Here is a 24,911-nt window from a genome sequence, read left to right on the forward strand (position 1 = left end):
CAATCCTCTGCATGTATATACTCTCAAGTAAATTCCAATGAATTCCCCTGGAAATTACAACATAGTAAAGGCAAATTAAGGCTGCGATTTGAAGCAGACTTACAAGTGAGGAAGCATCACTGAATACAGTTGGACTGATCAGGAATCAGGGATCCATTGGAATAAATGAAGGGTGTTGTTGTTTTTTTAAGAAAAAAAAAATAACCAGGGGGACAGGGGATTTTGGGACAAAGACCATATTTTGGAAACCAAAAAGGAAGATAATATGGCTGCCCTCAGGAGGCATGGCCACCCCAACATGTCCGGCCCCCAAGGGAGCATGGCCTTGGTCAGCATCTATTATCATAATCCATTATCATCATCACCATCATTAGCATCATCATCAGCATTATCAAGGGGTGTGGCCTCATTGCTCTCAGCAATTACTGCAGGGTCTGGTTGTTGTCAGCAGCTGTGTGGGTAGGGAATTTCATTCTGATTCCTGACTCCACACTGAGCAGAAGTGGAGAAGAGAAGCTCTCCAAACTGGACTAGAAGCTAGAAAAGGGCATATTGAGGGCATGTCTACACCATGCCTATATCCTGGTGTCATCTAGAGATGACCAGGATATTTGAGACTGCAGATTCCCTGGTATTTCCGTATTCCTGGGACCATCCTGAGAAACATGGGTGGTGTGGGCATTGCTCCCAGACTGTCCCTTCAACCCCGTGAGCAGTGGAGTTCTGCCCACCAGCAGCTCGTTTGCAAGCAGCTGGGGTAATAAAAAATGCTGCACCCTGTGCAGCTCAAGTGCCGGAAACGGCCGATAAAACCCCAAATCCCTTAAACGTTAGATGAAAAACTAGAATGGGGGGAGTGCATCAACATCCATCACAATATCCCTCACAGCCATAGCAACCAATGAACTGCAGGGGGAAGGAGAAGGGAGGTGGTGGGACAGGCATGATACAGGAGAGAAAACAAGTGAGAGAAGATTTTGCTGGAATAGTAGTGCTACGAGGAAGCGCAAGCCAGCACAGGTGAAAAGATGCATGAGCTAAAATAGTGCAACAACGTGCACTTGTGAAAGTGGCCAGCACTTGACATGCTAATGAAATGAAGGCAGATAATGCAGGAGCAAACCAGGACAAAAATGTTCTTCTTCGTGGTCTCTATGCATCACACATATGGGCTTTGCTCCTGCGCAGAGACCAGATGTAGACATGATGGAGCTCTTAGGCAAGCCACCCTCACTCAGCCTCAGTCCCCTCCACATCTATTACATGGGGATAATAATAGTGGCCCTGTTCAGAAGACAATTTAAGCTTATTTACCTCAACTCAACCTTATTCACCATGGCTAAAGCCATGGTTTAAGGTCTCTTCTGAACAGGGCCGGTGAATTATTGACCATGTTCAGACAACATGCTAAACCAAGGTGGTTAAGCATTCTGAGTTAAACATTATGGCTGTTGTGTGAATCATGACTTAGTGGGCCATGTGAACTATTCCTAACCATGGTGGTTACATAACTACAGTTTAAACATGTTCACTAAACGTTTGTTGCAAAAGGCCTAACTATGGCTTAGCATGTTGTCTGAACAGGGCAATTGTAGGGTTGCTTTAAGGATTGCAGCTAGATGATTCCTACAAAGCACTTTGAATGCTTGAAAGCGTTATACAAATGTTAAGTATTATTATTGTGTTGGCAAGAAACAAACACCATTCTTGGATTTAAACTAGGCCACAAAGTGGTCTAATTTACAGGCATTAAATTAGCAAATACATTGCAGCTGGGGGAAGGGGGCACTGGCCATAATAGCTCTTGTTCGTTCAAGTTGCTGACCTGGTTGCCCATGCCACTTTTAACTTCTTGGGAGGTCAGCTCAAATATGAGCTATAAACTATGGGGTACTGTTGTGTTTGCTCTTACAAGTGGGCTAAGCATGGTTCTCAGTTCCAGCAGCTGCCCCAGCTGCTGGGTGATTGCCACTCTGCCCTGGATCTCTAGTTACAGGTACATTGAACTTCACCTTCTATGGGCCATGAATCATAATCCCCCTACTGCCCCATGAACACAGATCTTGTTTGTATCCAAAGTTGTAGCAGATGTACTGCAGCAATTTATAGACAAGGTGATACCATAGTAGGGTGACCAACTGTCAGGATTTCCCCGGATTTGTCCTGGTTTTTGTTCTTTCCATGGTGTCAGGGGGATTTTTTATAATTTTCAATAATGTCCTGGAATGACACACCTTCCCCTTTAAGGCTGCCATTAGCATGGCAGGAGGGAGTGACATGCGTTCTTGAGGCACATCATTCCCCCACCCCGAGCTCCAATTGAGGTCTTAAAGGGGAAAGTGGGTCATTCGTGGACATTATAGAAAAGGCCCCCATTGGAGTGGATGGTGGTGGTGCAGAATGAAATCCTTTCCCCTCCTCCACTCCAATTGGGTTCTTTAAGGTGGCGGGGGAATAACGTACTTTCTGCAGGACTCAGAAAGCTGCTTCCCCACATGCACACTAGGTGTCCTCTTTTTGGGTTACCCAAATATGGTCACCCTATACCATAGGGAAAGCAAAACATCCATGCCCAACTTTGGCCAATCTGAGAGACATTAAAAACACCTTCCTGCCCCCAACTGCCTGACCAATGAATGCCTTGGGTAATACTTAACCTGAAGGTTAAGTACTGTGGTTAAGCGTGGGGTACTACACAGCCCACCAACTGGCAAAGCCCCTTGTGGTGAGGCCTAGTATAGGTCTCACAGAAGTTTTGCTCTTAAATCTTGTGAGTCACTGAAATCATGAGCCCTGGGAAATCCACTAGAAAAAAAAATTGGGGGGGGGTGGCAGCAGGGGCAAAGTATATTTCTAGGTGGGCAGGCTGTGCCCCACATATTAAGGTCTCCAAAGAAAAATAACGGTATATCTCACACTATATAACTGCCATCCTAACCATATATTCTGAAATAAAACATATATTGATTTAGTTTTTTTTAAAAAAAATAGCGTGTATTCGCTAAATTCAAATTGCAGTAAGGGAAAAGGCTTTCAAACAAGGGAGTCAAATATATAAGCATTTCCTTGACATACAGATTAAACAGAAAGAACACTTTCTTTAGAAAACAGTTACTTTTCAGCCAGTGCAGGTAGAAACAGAAAGGTAGACTCTTAGTATAAGGAAAGTAAGAGCAAACTGTGGGCCCTGTACACCTAGGAAACCCAATGTATGTTGTTGTATGGTTATATAATGCCTATTTTCTTTGATATGTTCTTTATGAAGATCACTTAATTGCACTAAAACTGAGCCTCCTTTGGATTCCTGTGGTTTTTTTGGTACTCTGCCTATGCGGCGGAGTCTTGCTATTTACTGTTTTACTCTGTACAGCACCATGTACATTGATGGTGCTATATAAATAAATAATAATAATAATAATAATAATAATAAATCTCCCATGCCACCTCACAGGCTTAGAATCATAGAATAGTAGAGTTGGAAGGTGCCTATAAGGCCATTGAGTCCAACCCCCTACTCAATGCAGGAATCCGCCCTAAAGCATACCTGACAGAGGGTTGTCCAGCTGCCTCTTGAAGGCCTCTAGTGTGGGAGAGCCCACAACCTCCCTAAGTAATTGGTTCCATTGTCATACTGCTCTAACAGTCAGGAAGTCTTTCCTGATGTCCAGCTGGAATCTGGCTTCCTGTAACTTGAGCCCGTTATTCCATGTCCTGCACTCTGGGAGGATTGAGAAGAGATCTTGACCCTCCTCTGTGTGACAACCTTTTAAGTATTTGAAGAGTGCTATCATATCTCCCCTCAATTTTCTCATCTCCAGGCTAAACAGGCCCAGTTCTTTCAGTCTCTCTTCATAGGGCTTTGTTTCCAGACCCCTGATCATCCTGGTTGCCCTCCTCTGAACACGCTCCACCTTGTCTGAATCCTTCTTGAATTGTAGAGCCCAGAACTAGACACAATACTCTAGATGAGGCCTAACCAGGGCTGAATAGAGAGGAACCAGTACCTCATGCCATTTGGAAGCTATACTTCTATTAATGCAGCCAAAAACAGCATTTGCCTTTCTTGCAGCCACGTCGTGCTGCTGGCTCATATTCAGCTTGTGATCTACAACAATTCCAAGATCCTTCTCATTTTTAGTATTGCTGAGCCAAGTATCCCCATCTTGTAACTGTGCATTTGGTTTCTATTTCCTAGGTGTAGAACTTGGCATTTATCCCTGTTAAATTACATTCTGTTGTTTTCAGCCCAGCACTCCAACCTATCAAGATCACTTTGAAGTTTGTTTCTGTCTTCCAGGGTATTAGCTATCCCACCCAATTTTGTGTCATCTGAAAATTTGATAAGCGTTCCCTGCACCTCCTTGTCCAAATTATTAATAAAATTGTTGAAGAGCACTGGGCCCAGGACTGAGTCCTGCGGTACCCCACGCGTTGCCTCCCCCAGTTTAAGAAGGTTCCATTGATAAGTACTCTTTGAGTACAATTCTGTAGCCAACTGTGAATCCACCTAATAGTTGTTCCATCTAGCCCACTTTTAGCTAGTTTGTTAATCAGAATATCATGGGGCTTTGTGGACTACACTTCTGTTATGCAGTTTCAATCTTGAATCATTAGCAGTAGCTTTTTTCCAGTTGTTGTACCCTTTGTGAGTAAATGGATTTTCAGCAACACAGGGATCTTTTCCAGAGAAATGGTGACAAGCAAAGCAAAACACAGCATTTTGTATTACACTGTATTCTAACCAAGAATAGCATTTGTACCATGCTGGGTTGAAATGTCTCCACGATGATTGGCCATATTTTATTGATGGATAACTTTTTAGCACTGGCTGAATTGGACTTTCTTTTTGAGACTGTGCAATGTCACTTGGACCAGGTAATTTTTTCCCCTTTTTCCTTTTTTTTTTTTTTTTTACAAAGGGAGGCATTAACTCAACCCCTAAACATGCATCTGGCAACTCAGAAACACTTTCGTCTTCAGAATGATCTATTTCAGAAATATCGGACTCACTACTACTGCCAGATAATTCCTCCTCCCAGTCAGGTTCTGGTTCAGTTAATTCTTTCTAACGAGCTCTGTGTTTCTGTGACATCAGCCTTTTTCCTGAGTTTTGCTTGACTTGTGAAGTAGTAGTCTAACGATCCAAAAGACAATGTTTTTGAAGATGATGCTCCTGATGAAGCTGGGTGTTTTTTTTAATTACAATCCATTGCCTTTGTAAAATGTAATTAAAGAAATAAGAGCCATTGAATATGGTAAGATTATTTGATGAGCAAACATTGTGAGTAAATTCTCACAATTTACTCTTGCACTGTGAGTGAATTCTCCCCACTCACCCTCATTCCTGTCTTAATTCTCTGAGGAGAAAAAAGGAAGATGTGGAGAAGGTACAGATTAATTCTTTCCTCCCCTTCTCATTTTTCCTGGCCTACTGTAATGAGAAAAAAGGAAGAGATCCATGGAATAACCAGTGTTCTTCTAGCTGGCTGGCTGCTGGTGCTGGAGTATAGTATGGAGAACTGCCAAGAATAAGTTTAGGCATCAGGGGTTTTAAGGGTAACGCTGTTATGAGTGTCCCCATCCCAAACCTCAGTTATCGAACCCTAATTGGTGGGGTTCACTGGAGACAGAGCCAAGGGGGTCACCTCCCTCCTAGAAACCTCTCTAGAATAACACAGAGAAAGCAGTTTGTGGCAGAGCCCACTTATTGAAGCAAGGGGAGGTGGGGAAGGAAGAACATGTATGGGTGATAACTTTCTCCTACAGAACGTGGAGGAAGGAACTAGAGGATCGGTAATCCTTGACTTGATATTGACCAATAGGGATGACTTAGTGGATAAAGTGGCAGAAACATTACAAAAATAGCAATAAGATCATGCCAGGATGAAGATGATAGTGATGTTCTTGAAGCTGCCTGCCCCCACCCCAGCCCCTGCTTAGACTGAGCTGGCCAGATAGGCAAAGGTTAAACAGCAAACAGTAAAACTTTAGCAAAACTATTATACACTGGGCAAACAGGCTGCTAGCAAAAAGCAACATAAAACAAAACAAAACCCAATGTATATAATGACAATGTGCTGAATATTAAAAACCCTCAAAAGCTTTTTGCAACCAGCACAGAAATATTCTACCAACAAGATTCAATTCACAAAAAGGCAAAAGTGGGGTAAATAAAATGTTCCTCAGTGCAGAAGATTTGAATAGTTGCATTGAGCATTTTCCTGACAAACAATATTAGGAAGTTTTTTTATATAAGGGAGAGCAATAATATAAATGGAATGCTAGATTGTCAGCAGACTGTCTTAAGGGAATGAAATGATATCGGTAACTTAAAGAAAAGGAGAATCTTTTAAAACATACTTAAACAGGGTGCAGTTGGCAGCCGTGGGGAACACAGAGGCAGCAACCTGGGGCCTGGGCGGGTTGCTCCTTATCTCTTCCTTGTTTCTTCCTCCTCTTTAGTTGGATTTTGCTCCCACCAGAAAAGGGGCAAGCAAAACAGTGTCTGTTCACTGAGGCTGCTTAGCCTGGCCTGCCTGGCACGTGCTCACTCTCCTCTTCACTCTTGCGCAGTCGCTCCTTCCTAAGCTTCCCACCCTGCCCCACGTCTTCCTAAAACAACAAGCCCCTTCTGCCAGATAGAATCATAGAATAGCAGAGTTGGAAGGGGCCTATAAGGCCATCGAGTCCAACCCCCTGCTCAATGCAGGAATCCACCCTAAAGCATCCCCGAAAGATGGTTGTCCAGCTGCCTCTTGAAGGCCTCTAGGGTGGGAAAGCCCACAACCTCCCCAGGTAACTGATTCCACCGTCGCACTGCTCTAACAGTCAGGAAGTTTTTCCTGATGTCCAGCTGGAATCTGGCTTCCTTTAACTTGAGCCCGTTATTCTGTGTCCTGCACTCTGGGAGGATCGAGAAGAGATCCTGGCCCTCCTCTGTGTGACAACCGTTTAAGTATTTGAAGAGTGCTATCATGTCTCCCCTCAATCTTCTCTTCTCCAGGCTAAACACTCTTTCAGTCTCTCTTCATAGGGCTTTGTTTCCAGACCCCTGATCATCCTGGTTGCCCTCCTCTGAACACGCTCCAGCTTGTCTGCGTCCTTCTTGAATTGTGGAGCCCAGAACTGGACACAATACTCTAGATGAGGCCTAACCAGGGCCGAATAGAGAGGAACCAGTACCTCACGTGATTTGGAAGCTATACTTCTATTAATGCAGCCCAAAATAGCATTTGCCTTTCTTGCAGCCATATTGCACTGTTGGCTCACATTCAGCTTGCGATCTACAACAATTCCAAGATCTTTCTCGTTTGTAGTATTGCTGAGCCAAGTGTCCCCCATCTTGTAACTTGGTTTCTATTCCCTAAATGTAGAACTTGGCATTTATCCCTATTAAATTTCATTCTGTTGTTTTCAGCAGAAAAACAATTAATTAATCACCATGACAAGGAGGCCTCAAAGCCTCCGCCCAAGCAGTCACCCAGCAGCGAGCTGACCAAGCAGCCCTGGGACTGGCTCTGGAACGGGATCAAATCCTTGTCTCCACTGCCGCTGGCTTCTGGGCCATCCCAGGATGCAGGCAATTATAACAGGAGTCCTAAAACTGGGGTGGCAACTGGAGTGGCAAGCTCTTTGTTTGGCGGGGGGGGGGGGCGCTTGCCCCCATCGGTCCCCCTTGGAGCCGCCACTGGTGAAATCTGATGTACCCAAACCCCTGTGATGGCCAAAAATACCTGAGCAGCATAAGCCCTCCTCTCCCAACAGTCCTGAGCTCTGGGGTTGCTGCTGCGGTTGTGTGTGTGTGTGTGTGTGTGTGTGTGTGTGTGTGTGTCAGATGGCTGTCCAGGGTTAGAACCAGTTCCCCCTCTCCACTTGCAATCATAACCACCCTCCTGCAGGTATGATGGCCTGATGGGGCTTGTTATTATTTTCCCTGGGAGTATTGATGAACTACAATTTAGAAATGGCAGACACTTAGTTTTCATTCATAAGCAGCACATCATCTGAACTACTCTTATGCTAATGCTATGATCCCCTTGTTGTCTGGACTTTGAGGCAGAGCTAGTTTCAGACTCTATATGGTACACAATATAATGAGCTCCATCAGATGAGCGTTTTATTGCACGCTCGTTACTGGCACTCACAGATTTTTGTGCATCACTCCTACGATATTGTCTGCGTCCCATGCGCCTTCCACCCCTTCTAGCTTTCTTCAAGCGACAAAAAACCACGCTACTAAGTACAATTTATTTGCCACTATCTCCTGCTGCGTGCAGGACAAGCAGCAGGATCAAAACAGTGCAGGTTGTTTACTTCCTCTTTTAAAAAAGGAAGTAATGAGGGACAAATGTGCTGGCAGAGAAGCAACAGTAAGCAATTGTGATTTTCCCCTGTGTGATGACGCTCAGTACTATGATTTCCTGATTATTATTTTTTAATATGCAATAGGAAAGCCCTCTTTTCCAAGCCATCTATGTCTCCTGCTGCATGCTAATAGCTACATTATCAAAGTTTCTATAGCACACCTTAAGTTTTGGACTGGGAGTTGGGAGATCCGGATTCTAGTCCCCACTCGGCCATGGAAACCCACTGGGTGAACATGGGGCAGTCACAGACTCTCAGCCCAACCTGCCTCACAGGGCTGTTGTTGTGAGGATAAAATGGAGAAGAGGACTATGGGTTCCTTGGAGGAAAGAAGTCGGGATATAAATACGGTAATAAATTAATGAATAAAAATACCTGATAAGGCAAGGATGGATGAGTGCTTTGACTGAAGGCATTCTGTAGTTTATTGATTGTCTAATCTTAGTTGTTGGAGACTGGTGGCATTACTTGGTATGTGTAGTGGCAAGCAAGTTTCTTGATAGTATAACCTGGCTTGTGTGCATTTGGAGAGGTGGGGAAACTTGTCTACAAGCTCAGTTCATGTACGAGTGATTCCTGATCTTGCTCATTTAAATTTCCTACTTTGTTCTAAGAAGACAAAGAGGAAGTGAAAAAATTAGGGGTTAGGAATAGGCTTTGCAGTCCATGGACGCACCTGGGTGCTTAAGGACATAGGTCTTCTATCTTCAGTGTACACATGATCCTACAGTTGGAGAGGCCCTTGGAGGCCATCATATCTGCTCCATGCAGGAGATCCAGAGGTAGAACATCCACAACAGATAGCTGTCTAGCCTCTGCTTTAAGAGCCTACCAACACCTCCATTGTCCAACTGCACATCATTGTCCAATCCATATCAAAATGTGTCTCCTAATGTCCAACCAAAACCTACCCTCCTGTAATTTAAGCCCCTTAGATCATGTCCTGGGATAGCAGACAACAAATCGTTGCCCCTTTCTTTGAGAAAACTCATTGGGCTTTTGAAGAGTGATATCACGTTTCTCATCAATTTTCTCTTCTCTAGGGTAAACATACCCAGTTCCTTCACATTTTCTTCATAAGACTTGTTTTCCATATTCCTGACCATCTTTGTTGCCCTCCTCTAAACCCATTTTCATTTTTGTTAGATCCTTCTTAAAGTGTGACAGCCACAATTGGACTGATTACCCAGATGAGATTTGACTAATGCAGAATAAAACAGAACTATTCATTCCTTTGACTTAGAAACAATGGTTCTATCAATGAAGCGTAACATCACATTAGCCTGTTCTGCAGCTACATCACAGTTCTGACTCAAGAAACCCAAGTATAGCTTATGGAGTGGATCTGTGGCCAGTCAGATGCCTCACAAAAACAATTGCACTATTCACCCTGTGTTATTTGACCCCACTGGCCTTTATTTATTTTAAATACTTATATTTTATTTTCAGGGCAACAGCCTTCTCAAGGCAGTTTACAAATGACAATTAAAATGTGTTTTAAAAATACAAATAAAAATCTTTTTTTTTTTTAAAAAAAAAACCAACCTAAAAATAGTAGTAGTTTTAAAATCTGACTCACATCATGCTTAATAGAACACTGTTTGAAACAAATAGTTTTTAAGGTCTATTTAAAAATGAACAAATATATACTTGTTTGAGAGAGATTTCCAAAGACATGGGGCCTCTATTGAAAAGGCCCTGCTTCTAGTTCCAGCCAGGCTGTTGGTTCTTGATAATAGTCCTGTAAGGAGGGACTCAGAGTCAATGGTAATACCTGGGTAGGTTCATAATTTGGTAGTTAGAGGTATACTGCCTCTGAATATAGATGATAATACTGATGAACTTGGGACACTCACAGTGGCCATGTAAAAGTTTGTAGCCACTCTCATGAAACTAGGGGGAACGGTTGAAAACAGCAACAGATCTTTAAGTTATCAGCTTCTGTGGGGGAGGCTCCAGTCTTCTGCTATAAGGTACATAGGGAATTGCAACTGAATTTCCACACTTTGGTGAGTATAGTATGTGTGTGTGTGTGTGTGTGTGTGTGTCTGTCTGTCTGTCTGTCTGAATTGTACATACTGCTATGTTCCATCCACGCTAGTAAGCATATATATAACATAGCCATGTGGCTGGGAGAAGGACAGTGTAGCTGAGCACACACATAGTTTTAGTGGCGTGTTGATTTCTTTTGTTGTTGCTCTGTGGTTTGTTGTTTAAATGTGATTGCATAGATATTTGAATAATTTTTAAAGTCAGGAAACCTAGACATGCCTACTCAGGAGTAAGAACTATAGCATTGAATGGGATCGAGTCTCGGGCACTGGCAGCCTCAGCCTTGCTCACCTTCTCCGTGGGGTGTTCTGGCACCCTCTCTCCCTCCCCCCCTTCACAGTTGAGCAGAGAACTGCCCTTCCCATCTCTTTTGTCAGCAAGACCACCTTCTGACACACACACCCAACAAAAAAAGGGATGCTCCGATATAGCACAACGACGGCAATACATGGGACAGAGGAGTGGCTGCATTGCGCATGGAGGGAAAAAAAAACAGATTTTCCCCGCTCCAAAATAAGACGGAAAATGGAGGGGAAAAGGAAAGATAAGCTCAGGATAGGGATGAGGTCATGTGAGTACTATGCTGCAAAAACACATACCAGGCATAGCGAGAGTGCAATAAATTGCTGGTGTGATGGAGCTCTAAGTCTACACCTCTTGCTCCACTGTCTTAAGACTGTGACCATACAGGCTTCATTACTTCAACATTGTCAGCCCTTTTTCCTCCTCTTCCCAAACTCCCCACTCCCTAGCTTGCTGTTTGTAATATCTTGCTTGAGGAAGAGATCTGGAGATCTTGAAACTTTGTGTACAGTTTTCTGCCGATTTGGTTAGTCTGAATAAAGGGATTGCCCAACCGTGGATTTTGACATTTTTCTTATGGACTAAAATGGCTCTACTTTGTTTCATGTTTTACCTGTAAAATATGTGTGAACAAGAGAAGCACCTGAATAGAATGAAATCTATGAACTTGTGACAGAACTCTGACATTTAGATTCACAAACATTTGCCTGGAAAGGATGCAGTGGGTAGGGGAAGGGCTAAATATCCCTGCCCCCCTCCTCCCCACTTTACAATCCCAACTGCTCCCAAAGTGTGCTCTTCCCTAACAAAAGCAATGCTCTAGATTTTGTTACATGCATTTTCAGGAGATGTTTTGGTTTGTCTTTCCTAGCAGCTTTGCTTGAACTGCAAATCATGCCTGTTAGGACCGACTGGGGATTGTCCTCTTTTGAGGGATGCAGGCATCTGTTAAACCAGCTGGCAGCAATGCGCTATCCCAAAACACACACTCAGAAATGGAAAGACATTGCTGTGGTCCAGGGGATATACTTGGTGTATCAAGGTTCAAACTCTAGGTTCAGTCATAAGAACATAAGAAGAGCCCTGATGGATCACACCAAAGGGTCCATCTAGTCCAGCACTCTGTTCACACAGTGGCCAACCAGCCATCGGCCAAGGATGAACAAGCAGGACATGGTGCAACAGCACCCTCCCGCCCATGTTCCCCAGCAACTGGTGCACACAGGCTTATTGCCTCGAATACTGGAGATAGCACACAACCATCAGGGCTAGTAGCCATGGATAGCCTTCGCCTCCAGGAATTTATCCAACCCCCTTTTAAACTCATCCAAATTGGTGGCCATCACTACATCTTGTGTACTGAGTTCCATAATTTAACTATGCACTGTGTGAAGCAGTACTTCCTTTTATTTGTCCTGAATCTCCCACCAGTCAGCTTCATGGGATGACCTCAGCTTCTAGTATTTCGAGAGAGGGAGAAAAATGTCTCCCTGTCCACATTCTCCATACCATGCATAATTTTGTACACCTCTATCATGTCTCCCCTCAGCCTCCTCTTCTCCAAGCTAAATAATCCCAGCTGATGTAACCTTCCCTCATAATGGAGCTGCTCCAGCCCCTTAATAATTTTAGTTTACTTTTTCTGCACTTTTTCCAGCTCTATAATATACTTTTTTAGGTGTGGTGACCAGTACTGAACACAGTATTCTAAGTGTGGTCGTACCATAGATTCATACAAGGGCAGTATGATACTGGCCATTTTATTCTCAATTCCTTTTCTTATAATACCTAACATGGAGTTTGCCTTCTTTACAGCGGCCGCACACTGGGTGGACATTTTCATGGAGCTGTCCACCACAATCCCAAGATCTCTTTCTTGCTTGGTCACCGCCAGCTAGATCCCATTAGGTTATACTTGAAGTTGGTTTTTTTTGCCCCATCGTGCATCACCTTACACTTGCTTACATTGAACCACATCTGCCATTTGGACGCCCGCTCTCCCAGCTTGGAGAGATCCCTTTGACATCACTAGGTAGCCTTGAGCATTATCTCAACTACAATCCAGGGATGTCTGAGAAGATGGATTTAGGATGATTTGTTTGACATTCTGTTCCTAACACACTTATTTGAAAATAAGCCCCATTGATTGTAGTGTACCTTACTTTCAAAGTAGTTTATTCTCGGGAATACAGCCTTGACTGCCCAGACTAGGCAGAGGCTCAGATCCTGCACACAATTACAGTTTTGACCTATGCATGTTTATTTGGAAGTAGGCTTCCAGATAAGTATGCCTAGGGGTTTTAGCCCCAAACTACTTAAATTCCATAGATGTCAATGACACTGTAGCCACCTTAATGCATGCAGGACTGCAGTTAAAAAGACATGCCTAGGACTGCAGGTGAAATCATTTGAAATTGTAACATTGTAGGAAGAGCATAATCTCATGCAGATTATGAACCCTCTAGTACAAGGACTCCTATGTATGTGTGTATGAGAAGTCTCATGTGAATGAGTCTTCTCATACACACAGCCTTCCCTAAATATTTTATTTGTAAGTAATACTTATATACCACTTAAAATAATAAAATCTCTAAGTAGTTCCTTATACCTGGTGTGTTGGACTATAGGACCCACAATCACTAGTAAGCACAGCTAGGTAGTGCTGGCTGGGGATGCTGGTGTTGTAGTCCAACACATCCAGATGACCCCAGGCTTGGGAGGCTTGTCAGGAAAGACAGAAGGCTTGAATCTAGTGTTTCCAACTTCTTAGTGCTCCTCTTAACCTTCTTCTCACTGGCCTTCCTTCCTCTCACATCAGTCCGTTGGTTTCTGTTCACCACTCTGCTGCTAAGATCATCTTCTTGGCTCGCCGCTCTGACCATGTAACTCCACTTCTGAAATCTCTTCATTGGCTTCCAATTCACTTCAGAATCCAATATAAACTTCTCCTGTTGACCTACAAAGCTTTTCACGGTCTAGCTCCTTCCTATCTCTCCTCTCTCATCTCACACTATTGCCCCACTCGTGCTCTTCGCTCCTCTGATGCCATGTTTCTCACCTGCCCAAGGGCCTCTACTTCCCTTGCTCGGCTTCGTCCATTTTCTTCTGCTGCCCCTTATGCCTGGAACGCTCTTCCAGAACATTTGAGAACTACAAGTTCAACCGCAGCTTTTAAAGCTCAGCTAAAAACTTTTCTTTTTCCTAAAGCTTTTAAAACTTGATTTTGTTCTGACTTTATACTGTTAGTTTTACCCTACCCAGTGCCTGTTTACCCTACCCTGTGCCTGTTTGCTTTCTCTTCCCCGCCTTATTGTTTTATTATGGTTTTATTAGAATGTAAGCCTATGCGGCAGGATCTCGCTATTTACTGTTTTACTCTGTACAGCACCATGTACATTGATGGTGCTATATAAATAAATAATAATAAATTAACAGCAATTGGATCTGCAGCCATTAGCAATTTTGTTTACGGTTCATGTCATGAAGAGCTTCACAAAGATAATTGTACTCCCTGTCAGATCCTGGGCCACTCAGTTCAGGGTGGATGCCAGTCTTTGCCCTCACAGTAACAGCATCCCCGAGAGCAGTGTTACATAGGAATGGGCAACAGCTGTTTGCTTATAAGGGAGAGAGCGAACGGTTGCCCTCTAGAGGGAACACCATTGCGTTGGAGGCCATGTCTCACTGCCCCAGTTTCATGATGGAGAGTCACAGACAGCAGGGCAGTGCTATACACATTACTCCCAGGTGTGTAGCAGACATTCGCTTACAGCAGGAGTGCAGAAGTATTGTTAGGTAGGGGGGCAAACTGCAAGCCAGATTACATCAGTGGATAAGGCCATGTCCTCTCACATCATTGCCATGTGTGCCATCCCCATAGGGGCACCATGCACTGTGTGAAAGGGACACAGTCAGTACTGGGAAGAGCGACTCAAATACCCACAGTTGCGCAAAGCAGATTCCTGTATTCCTATTTAAATCAGCCCTTTATTCAAAACCATGAGGACTGGAATGTCACTTTTATTTTTATGGGAAGGACCATAGCTCAATTATATAGCACCTGTTTTGCGTTCAGAAAGTCCCAGGGTAATCACTGGCATTTCCAGATAGGAAATTTCCAGAACCACTGCCAGTCAGTGTGGGCAATACAGGGCTAGATGGACTGATGGTCTAATTTGGTATAGGAATTTGGTATGTTCTATAATTTATTTATTTATTTATTTATTTAAGGATTTTTATGCCGCCATTCAGCCAAAAAAGGCTCTCACGGCAGCTTACAAAAGTATTTCTTGACGGTCCCTGCCCACAGGCTTACAATCTAAAAGACATGGCACAAAAGGAAAGGGGATTGGGAGGGAGGAGGGGGAAAAGGAAAGCAAATTCAGGCACTACAATCTTAGTTGGAAAGTTCAGCAGTTACAGGTGACAGCAGGAGGGAGGGGGCTCTGAGCTGGAGCTGGACCCAGGCATGGTGGAGAGGTGCCTGGCTGCTGCTTCCTCCCTCTCTGGTGGCCTCAGCAGAGACAGTTGGTAGCAGGAGGGAGGGGGCTCTCAGCTGGAGCTGGACCCAGGCACGGTGGAGAGGTGCCTGGCTGCTGCTTCCTCCCTCTCTGGTGGCCTCAGCAGAGACAGTTGGTAGCAGGAGGGAGGGGGCTCTCAGCTGGAGCTGGACCCAGGCACGATGGAGAGGTGCCTGACTGCTGCTTCCTCCCTCCTCCTATACTAATGCATAGTATAATTATCAGTTGGTGATTCCTGCAGCATAAACCCATTCAAAAGATCCCCAAGGAGCAAAAAACGCATGCAACTTACTGTCCAGGTGGCGGATTTTGCGGTGCTTGATTGCTGGAAGGTCACTTCAAAGTGATGTGGCCCCGGATAATCAGTGTTAGAAGGGATGACAGGAGCGGGGGACATGGTGTCGAAGGTGGAGCTGGGCTGGGAGTAAGGTGAGAGCGTTGGGACATTGGAGGCGTGCTCCGAGCTATAAGGGCTTGAGGAGGCGGCTCTGCTGTCAGTGTTCTGATCCATGCTGCTGTTCAGCAAATTAAACTGGGACTGGAGGAAAGGAAATGGGGGGGGAGGGAAAGGGTTTCAGGGGGAGAGGAAGAGATGGAAAGAAATAACACTGCTAGTTTAAAGACATGGAAATCTCAGGCGCACTCTTTTGCAAAACTACTCCAGGTGTCTTGTTACAGGCATCTTAAAGGGGCAGCTTCTCTTGAGAAGCTGGTAGGGAACAGAAAATACCTTGTGCGGTCTTGTGGCTGCACTTTTTGCATCCCCCCCCCTCACCAAAATAAACAAGCCAGCACTTGTGCAGAGAGAAAGAGAGAAAAGGATACTCTTGACAGGCTGGCCTCATTCCTCAGCTTGATCCACAATAGAAAGGCTGCACAACATACTCAAAGAAGAACGGATTGAATTTTACTCTAATACAGCCGGCATGATTGCAGCTGTAGCCCTCATCTATACGACAACGGGATTGCTCTTTGTTTTAATATTATAAGCTTTATCTGCGGAGCTCCGGAGAATCATATAATTTAAAATGAAAATGAAAGTGGAGGGAAGGAACGAGGGAGCCAGAGGAGGACACGATAGGTGGGAAGGTGGGAAATCAGCCAATCACTTTGTCCTGCCCTGAAAGCTCCGCCCACATGTCAAAATGTGATTTAACTCCCCCAACGACACGTAAGTATAACACAGTGCAAACTCGGACTTCGATCAAAAAGTCGCGGTAAATCGCAAATGCGAATGTGCGCGTTATCACGTTAAAAACCCAGCTCTATGGCGACTGGACGGCTGCGTCATGTGTCCCGAAATGCAAATCTGCACATTTAGGTCAGGGTAAAGAACCCGTATAGACAAGCCCATAGTCTGACACAATGGCAAGTCAGCAGGTTGGGAAAGGCTACTCTATTCCCAACATCTCTTGAAGTGCTGAAAATTTTGTGATTAAGTCACTGTCTCCTTTGAATGAGAGGTTCAACCTGTTTGCATTAGTGGCAGACGTTCCGTGAACTTCCGCTCTTGTAAAATTGTATTTATTTATTTATTTATTTTAAGGATTTTTATGCCGCCATTCCGCCAAAAAAGGCTCTCATGGCGGCTTACAAAAGTATTTCTGGACAGTCCCTGCCCACAGGCTTACAATCTAAAAGACATGACACAAAAGGAAAGGGGATTGGGAGGGAGGAGGAGGAGGGGGAAAAGGAAAGCAAATTCAGGCACTACAATCTCAGTTGGAAAGTTCAGCAGTTACAGGTGACAGCAGGAGGGAGGGGTGCTCTCAGCTGGAGCTGGACCCAGGCACGATGGAGAGGTGCCTGGCTGCTGCTTCCTCCCTCACTGGTGGCCTCTCCAGAGACAGTGGGTAGCAGGAGGGAGGGGGCTCTCAGCTGGAGCTGGACCCAGGCACGATGGAGAGGTGCCTGGCTGCTGCTTCCTCCCTCACTGGTGGCCTCTCCAGAGACAGTGGGTAGCAGGAGGGAGGGGGCTCTCAGCTGGAGCTGGACCCAGGCACGGTGGAGAGGTGCCTGGCTGCTGCTTCCTCCCTCACTGGTGGCCTCTGCAGTGACAGTTGGTGGCAGGAGGGAGGGGGCTCTCACCTGGAGCTGGACCCAATGCTGCTGCAGAGGGGTGGGGGTGGGGATTAGGTCAGGACCACTGTATAGGAGAAATGGGCTTAACTCTTCTCCTGCTCAAAATGCTCTATTTAACATAGAAAACCCAACTGGTGATTTTACTAATGATTCTTTCTTGCTGGATGAGCAGCAACACCTGGGGCTGTCTTGATGTCATCTTTGCCCCCGGGTGGCTCTGAATAGTTAGATGACACAGCCGCAGATTCGAAGCCACCTCGGGGCAAAGAGGTGAAGATGCATGGATGCATGGAAGTCCCTGACTTTTCCTATCCAGACAGAGTGAGGTCAGCCCGGCTCTTCCACTCGTCTGTCCTCACTTGGAGCCAATCTGGGAGCATTCCCGGGTGGTTGCTGGAAGCCACGGTTGTGCCTATTGGTTGCTGGAAGCCATGAGAGGGGGAGGGGTGGGCATGGCAAGTCTAACGGCCACCAGAAAGCCCACGCTGCCTCCCCTCATTAGGGCAACTTGCCGCTGCACCAGCAAAAGTGTGGGGCTTGACAGCAGCAGCGCCAACCTGGCACCGTGAAGACAGCACCCATGGCTTCTGCTGGGCCCAAGCACCAAAGCAGGGATTACTGCTGATGCCATCTGACCACATGCCTTCCCTGTCTCGTCATTAGGGCATCTGGTAGCAGGCAGCTGGGAAACCACCCATACTTTTGATTTTCCCATAATGCTCCACAGCATCTGACATAGCATCTCTCTAGAGTATTGAAGGAAATTAAAACGACTGTGGGCTTCCCAGATAATTGCCACCAGGAAAGGTCTGGGGTGGCTAAGTGTCCTACTCTACAGTGGACATGCCTCTGAAGGGATATCAGAGGGCAGTCCTCTATTGCACCTGTCCTCTTTGGTCTGCATTCACCTGGGTTCTCCAAACATCAGCTTGATGTTTGTCTCCCTTCGTTTACCATATTCATTTGCGACCTCTGTTCGTTTTCTGCAAATGGGAAAAATATGTAAAACGAATGGGGGAAATGCGCAAAAAATATGCATATTTTCCCTATAGGTTACAGCATGAAAATGTGTATTTTTAAAAACATGAACACATGTTCAAGGATTTGCAAACATTTTCAGAGAACACATTCTCCTTCTCTCATACACTTATAGGGAGGTTGGTATAGGGGAATCATAGAATAGCAGAGTTGGAAGGGCCCTACGAGGCCATTGAGTCCAGTGCAGGAACCCACCCTAAAGCATCCCTGACAGATGCTTGTCCAGCTGCCTCTTGAAGGCCTCTAGTGTGGGAGAGCCCACAACCTCCCTAGGTAACTGATTCCGTTTCAAGACATTCCTTGAAATAACCTGGTCCTGAGAGGTATAGGGCTGTGTATACTAACGCCAGCACCTTAAACCTCACCTCAATAACAGACCTGCACCCAGTGTAGATCCTTCAACATAGACATAATATGCACACAGCAAAGCACCTAATTCCTGCATTCTATACTAGCTGCAGCATCAGAAACAGCCTTATGGGCAGGCCCACAATGAGTGCATTACAGTAATCCAGTCTTGACATTTCCAATGCGTTGATCGCAGTGGCCAAGCTATCCCTGTCCAGGAATGGGTGCAGTTGGCATGCCAGGCTAAATTTGCAGTAGGTGCTTCTAGCCACAGAGGTCACATGGGCCTCCAATGACAGCAACAGATCCAGGATTACCCCCAGATTGCAAACATGTTCCTTCATGGGGAGTACAATCCCATCCAGAGGTGGTAATAACCCTAATTCCTGGACCTGGGAATTACTTCCCCACAGTGCCCCTGTCTTATCAGGTTTCATCTTCTGCTTAGTTGCCTTCTAGCGCACGACTGCATGCAAGTAGTGATCTAGGTGGTGCATGATCTCTCCTGCTTCAGATATAATGGAGAAATAGAGTTGAGTGTCATCAGCACCTTGCCCCAAATCCCCTAAAGACTGCACCCAGCAGCTTAATTTAGCTATTAAACAGCATTAGTACCAAGTCTGCCAGGGAGCCAACATAAGTCCCCCAAGACTATTTTCTGAAACTTGCCCTCTAGATAGGAGTAGAACCACTGCAAAATGCTATCCCCAATCCTGAATCCACAGAGATGATCCAAGAGGATATCAAGATTAATGCTATCAAAATCTGCTGTGAGATTGAGTAATAGAAACAGAATTACACTCACTCTGCCCCTCTCCCAATAACGGTCATCCATCAGAGCAACCAAGGCCGATTCCGCTCCATAACCAAGCCAGAACCCAGTCTGGGTCTAGACAATCTATATCCTTCAAGAATGCCTGTAGCTGAGTCATGATCCTCTCATGGGGATATAGTTATTATAAACCTCTGGATCTAGCAAGAGCTTTTTAAGGCATTGTTGTACCATTGCCTCCTTATGGGCAGCAGGGACCAACCCCTTGATGTGATGATACAGCCACCATTCCCTGGACCCACCCAGTGAAACCCCCTCAGCTACCTCAAATAAGCCATGACATGAAGTGCCGAGACGAGATGTGATGTATCGAACTGCTACCAGCATCTTGTCCACGTCTTCAGACCACAGAAGTAGGGTTACCATACGTCCCAGAAAACCAGGAATGTCCCAATTTCCAGGAGATTCTGAAATGTCCCAACCAGCTGGGCAAGAATCCCGGATTCCAAGTCTGGCTGGCTGATTTCTAAAATGGTGCCTTGAGCGGCATAGCTGCAGCAGACAAGAAAAAGGCGTGCACACCTTTTGTAAAGAACTCCTGCACAGGCTCGGCTGAGTCACTCCCTGTGACTCGTGCTATTGCGCCTGTGCAGAGGAGGAGGGGCAGCAGCAGCAGCAGAAAAAGGCGCGCTTGCGAGTGACCGAGGCAGGATCTACACTATTCATTACACCGTTGTTTAAGTGCATTGTTGCATCCTCCCTTGCTACGTTACAAAATGCAACTTGAGCCCAGTCAATCGAAATACCTTTTCTTCTATCGTTTTACCCGGGCACACTCTTCTTTAGAACGTTCTTCATTAGCTCTGAAGTAAACCTCCTTCTTCCGGTGACTCTGAGCTAGACCTGCCGGGATAAGCCGGCAGGGAGGCGGGGCGACGCGTAGGGACGAGGGAAGCCCTGCAGCGTCTTAAAGGGGCCACGTGCGCCCCGAAAGATAAGCGGTTTTTTAAAAAAATTAAGCCTCTGTCCCCTCTTTCACCGCCCTCCCTCCCCCTCGTCGCGTTGTGCCAGCTCTCCCTCCCCTAGAAAAGCCCTCACTTGTCCTAATCAGGAAGCAAAGACCATGGTCACGAGACATGACTTTGAAAGACGGCATTGAATACAACGAAAGGTTGGGGCACATTGTTAGTTTTAAAACGATTTTAACAGAAAGTGGAACGGTTTTAAAAGTCAGAAGAAACGTAACAATAACAGCATCACGTGACTGCTGACGTCATCTCTGCCAACTTGTTACGTTTCATCTAGACAAGTGTAGACGGGCTCTGAGTCAATCAGTGAAAGGAAAAGTCTCCTGACCATAATACTGCTATTATGCAGGTTGTTTTTCCCCTTCCAGCCAAGTAACCCTTTCATTGCAGATTGATTTGGCTGCCCAGGTCTGCTCCTGCTCACCTGGCCACAAGAGGCCGGGGGGGGGGGGGGCGGAAGGTGGGATGGTTTTGTTTATTTGTTTTGCCTTATCCTAATCTTTTTTCCCTGTTCGGTGGCAGCCGCCAGAGTTTTTTCCTTCCACTGGGTGTACATATATTTTCATAATCTGATCTATTATTATTATTATTATTATTATTATTATTATTATTATTATTAGGGAGGGTCAGAAGCACTTGCGGGATTTTCTTCCTCAGGTGCTGCAATAACTTGACTGCCTTTGAGTAACTTGACTGCCTTTTGTCTATGACCATTATGTCTGGTCGGTTGCAAGGTATTGTCTTGTCCATATGAATTGTTCTGTCCCAGTATATTTTATGATTTGCATTTTCCAATTCTTTCGGGTGAGTGCGTATAGTATGGTGTAGGTTGTTTGATGAGATTGAATTTGATGACCAAATTATCGGTGAATTATTTTTGTAGCTGTATTGGATCTGTCTGTATAGTCCATTCCTGCCGGAATTTTACATCCTACTGTTACATAGTCTATTGTTTCTTGGAACTGATGGCATCATCATCATTATCTGTACATGCAATATAAATATATATGGAATTAATTATTTGGATTTTATTTTATTATTTGCATGAGCATAGAGATTTTGACTGCACTTTATTTGACAGTTACCCAGTTAAACTTGACTACAAAAGGTTGAAGCCAGCAGCCCAATCCTGCTATGGTAAAATCCTAATGGATGACTGGTTTCTTCATTTATGTGATTCCTTTCCTCATTTAAAAATTGCTCAGATCTTGGTTTGTTTTTCTCAGTGATATGTCTCATTATAAAAGTATAAGATTTCCAGTTCAAAGGGGGGGGGGTTATCCAACAATTGATACTGAGCACATGGGGACAGTTGGGTTTAATATTTTGTTTACATTCAGTAAGATCTTGGCTGGGAAGCATGCACAGTCATGTGAAAAAGAAAGTACACCCTCTTGGAATTGTATGATTTTACATATCAGGACATAATAATCATCTGTTCCTTAGCAGGTCTAAAAATTAGGTAAATACAACCTCAGATGAACAGCAACACATGACATATTACACCGTGTACATTCATTGTTCCTACATAACTTTTTAGACAAGGAAATAACTTTGGGTCATTTCACTTGCATGTGATACTTTTGTGTTAAACCCTACCCGGTGCCTGTTTACCCTACCCTGTGCCTGTTTGCATTCTCTTTCCCTCCTTATTGTTTACTACAATTTTATTAGATTGTAAGCCTATGCGGCAGGGTCTTGCTATTTACTGTGTAATCTGTACAGCACCATGTACATTGATGGTGCTATATAAATAAATAATAATAATAATAATTGTGTTAAATATAACTGAACTTTAAAATTAAGAATTAGAATATGTTCATGTTATCTTTGCCTTGGACCAGTAGCTATAGGCTTTTTCATACTTGACATCTATGTAAAAGGAAATATAGAATTAGTCATGTGACCAAGGCCACGCCCCTTGGGGGCTGGTCATGTCAAGATGGCCCTGCTTTCTTGGGAAGAGGTACAAGACAAGGATGTCCGCTCTCGCCGGTCCTGTTTGTAATGGTTATGGAAGTATTGGTGAAGGCACTAAGGGAGGATGAAGAGTTAGAAGGAATTGGAGAGGTAAGGGAAATAAAGTTAAATATGTTTGCGGATGACACTTTATTGACCATTAAGAACCCAATAAGAAAAATAGAAAGAATTAAATATCAGTTGAGGGAATTTGAAGAAATTACAGGGTTAAGAATAAATTGGTCTAAATCAGAGATGATGCTGTTTAATTATACCAAGAAGGAAGAAAAGGAATGGGAACATAAGGGAATAGAAATGAGAGTTAAGGAGGAGATTAAATATTTGGGAATAAAAATTACAAAAAATTTAGAGAATCTTGAAAAGGAGAATTTAATGAGGTTAAAGAAAGAGGTGTTAGAGAAATTGGAGAAATAGAAAAGATTAAATTTATCTTGGTTTCGAAGAATAGCTTTAATAAAAATGAAGATTTTAGCTAAAATTAATTTTGTGTTTAGGATGTTACCAATAAAAATATCAGAAACTGAGATAAAAAGTTGGCAAAATATTATTAATAAATATTGTAATGGAGAAAAAAGAGCAAGAGTGAATAAAAATAATTGGTATCTAAGCCAAAAAAAGGGTGGATTGGGTCTCCCAAATATAAAATTATACTACGCAGCAAATAGATTAAGACATATTGTAGAAGCAATTATAGGAGTAGGAGATTAACATTGGATGGAAGAAAAAACTATAAGTAATGTAGAGATGAGCTTGGACAATGTCTTTTTTAAAGATGGAGGGAGAAAGTGGGTTGGAAGTATAGATAATCCACTCCTGAGGACTCAATGGGAAATTTGGAGTAAATTTAAAGGGAAGCTGCTTCCGAGCAACTCTCCCTTAGCACCGATAATAATGTTAAAGAATTTCCCAGAGGATCTGAAGGGTAGATTATGTAAAATATTAAAAGAGAAAAGAAAAATGAAACTAAAGGATTGTTTAAGAGATATAAAAACAAGAGAAGATATGGAAAAATTGTTAAAGGAGAAAAAATTATCTTGGTTAGAATATGGGCAATTAGAACAATGGAATAAAAAGTGGATTAAAGATAATAGAGTTTGCAGAAAGATGACAAAGTTTGAAGAGTTAATAGCAAATAAGGAAAAAGGTAAAGGAGGTAGTATAGTCTTAAAAGGGTTAATGAGTGAAATATATAAAATATTGTTAGAAAAGGAGTTTAGAGAGAACTCAGAGAAAATGGTATGGGAGTCAGATTTGAAGGTACAAATAGGGCGACAGAGATGGGAGGGACTATGGAAACAAAGAGTGTTGAGAAGTTTGTCAGTGAGAATAAAGGAGAACTATTTTAAAATTTCGTGGAGGTGGTACCTAACCCCGATTAGATTGAATAAGATAAATGATCAGCATTCAGCAAATTATTGGAGAGGTTGTGGGGAAAAAGGAACGTATTTACATATGTGGTGGCAATGCAAATATGTACAAAGATTATGGAAGATGGTGTTTTCAGAAATTGAAGAAATAGTGGGAATGAAAATAGAACAAACACCAAAGATTGCATTGCTGTCACTATTTGAAGACATAAAGTGTGGAAAAGAAACTATAGAGCTGATATCGAGTTTGCTGGTTGCAGCACGATTGATGGTAGCTAGGAACTGGAAGATTCAAGGGGAATATTCTATTGAAGAATGGTATAAAGAAGTATGGGATATAGCCATTAATGATAAACTGACATGTAATATTAAGTGGAGAAAAGGCGTAACTAAAATAAATGAGTTTGAAGGAATCTGGAAACAGTTCCTAATATTCGTGTTTACTAAGGGAAGTGGGAAACCGCCAGCAGAAGAAACGATCAGATTTTGGACTCAGGAATAGATCCCGAGGTGGGGGGTGCACTTTTATGTTAAGAATGATTATGTTGTAGTATGATAATGTATAGGTAATACTTAACATATATGTACTCAACATTTATTCAATATGCATGTAGCAGTTGTTTGATGTTTTCTTTTTATTATTATTATTACTATTGTAATGTTGTATGTTTATATAGTGTAGAAAATAAATAAAAATATTTTTAAAAAAAGAACTATTTTCCATTGCCACAGAAATTAGGAACCAAAATAATGGGTAGAAGTTACATCTACCTAGATTTCAATTAAATATAAAGAAAAACTTCCTGATGGTAATATCTGTGCAACAGTGGAACAGTCTCGCTAAGGAGATTGTGAGTTCTCCATATCTGGAGGATTTTAAGAAGAAAGAGGCTGGACAGCCTCTTGGATGGTTCAATTTGTTTTCCTGCATATTACAGAGGGACTAGATGTTCCTTGTGGTCCCTACCAACTCCACAATTCTATTATTCTAATATATATATATATATATATATATATATATATATATATATATATATTTCTCAGAATGGCCTTGTAG

At 43.6% G+C, this 24,911-nt stretch overlaps 1 protein-coding gene across 2 annotated transcripts in view; it reads right to left on the minus strand.

Annotated features, from left to right (window-relative positions):
• TP73 (tumor protein p73) overlaps positions 1–24,911 on the minus strand; it is a 109,555-nt gene that overhangs the window by 60,104 nt on the left and 24,540 nt on the right. For both annotated transcript variants that reach the window (XM_063145376.1, XM_063145375.1), the window contains exon 2: positions 15,532–15,777. In XM_063145376.1, the coding sequence (XP_063001446.1) occupies positions 15,532–15,777 (246 nt within the window). The remainder of the gene's footprint in view (positions 1–15,531; positions 15,778–24,911) is intronic.

Source organism: Elgaria multicarinata, chromosome 20, assembly GCF_023053635.1.
Source record: "Elgaria multicarinata webbii isolate HBS135686 ecotype San Diego chromosome 20, rElgMul1.1.pri, whole genome shotgun sequence".
NCBI lineage: Eukaryota > Metazoa > Chordata > Lepidosauria > Squamata > Anguidae > Elgaria > Elgaria multicarinata.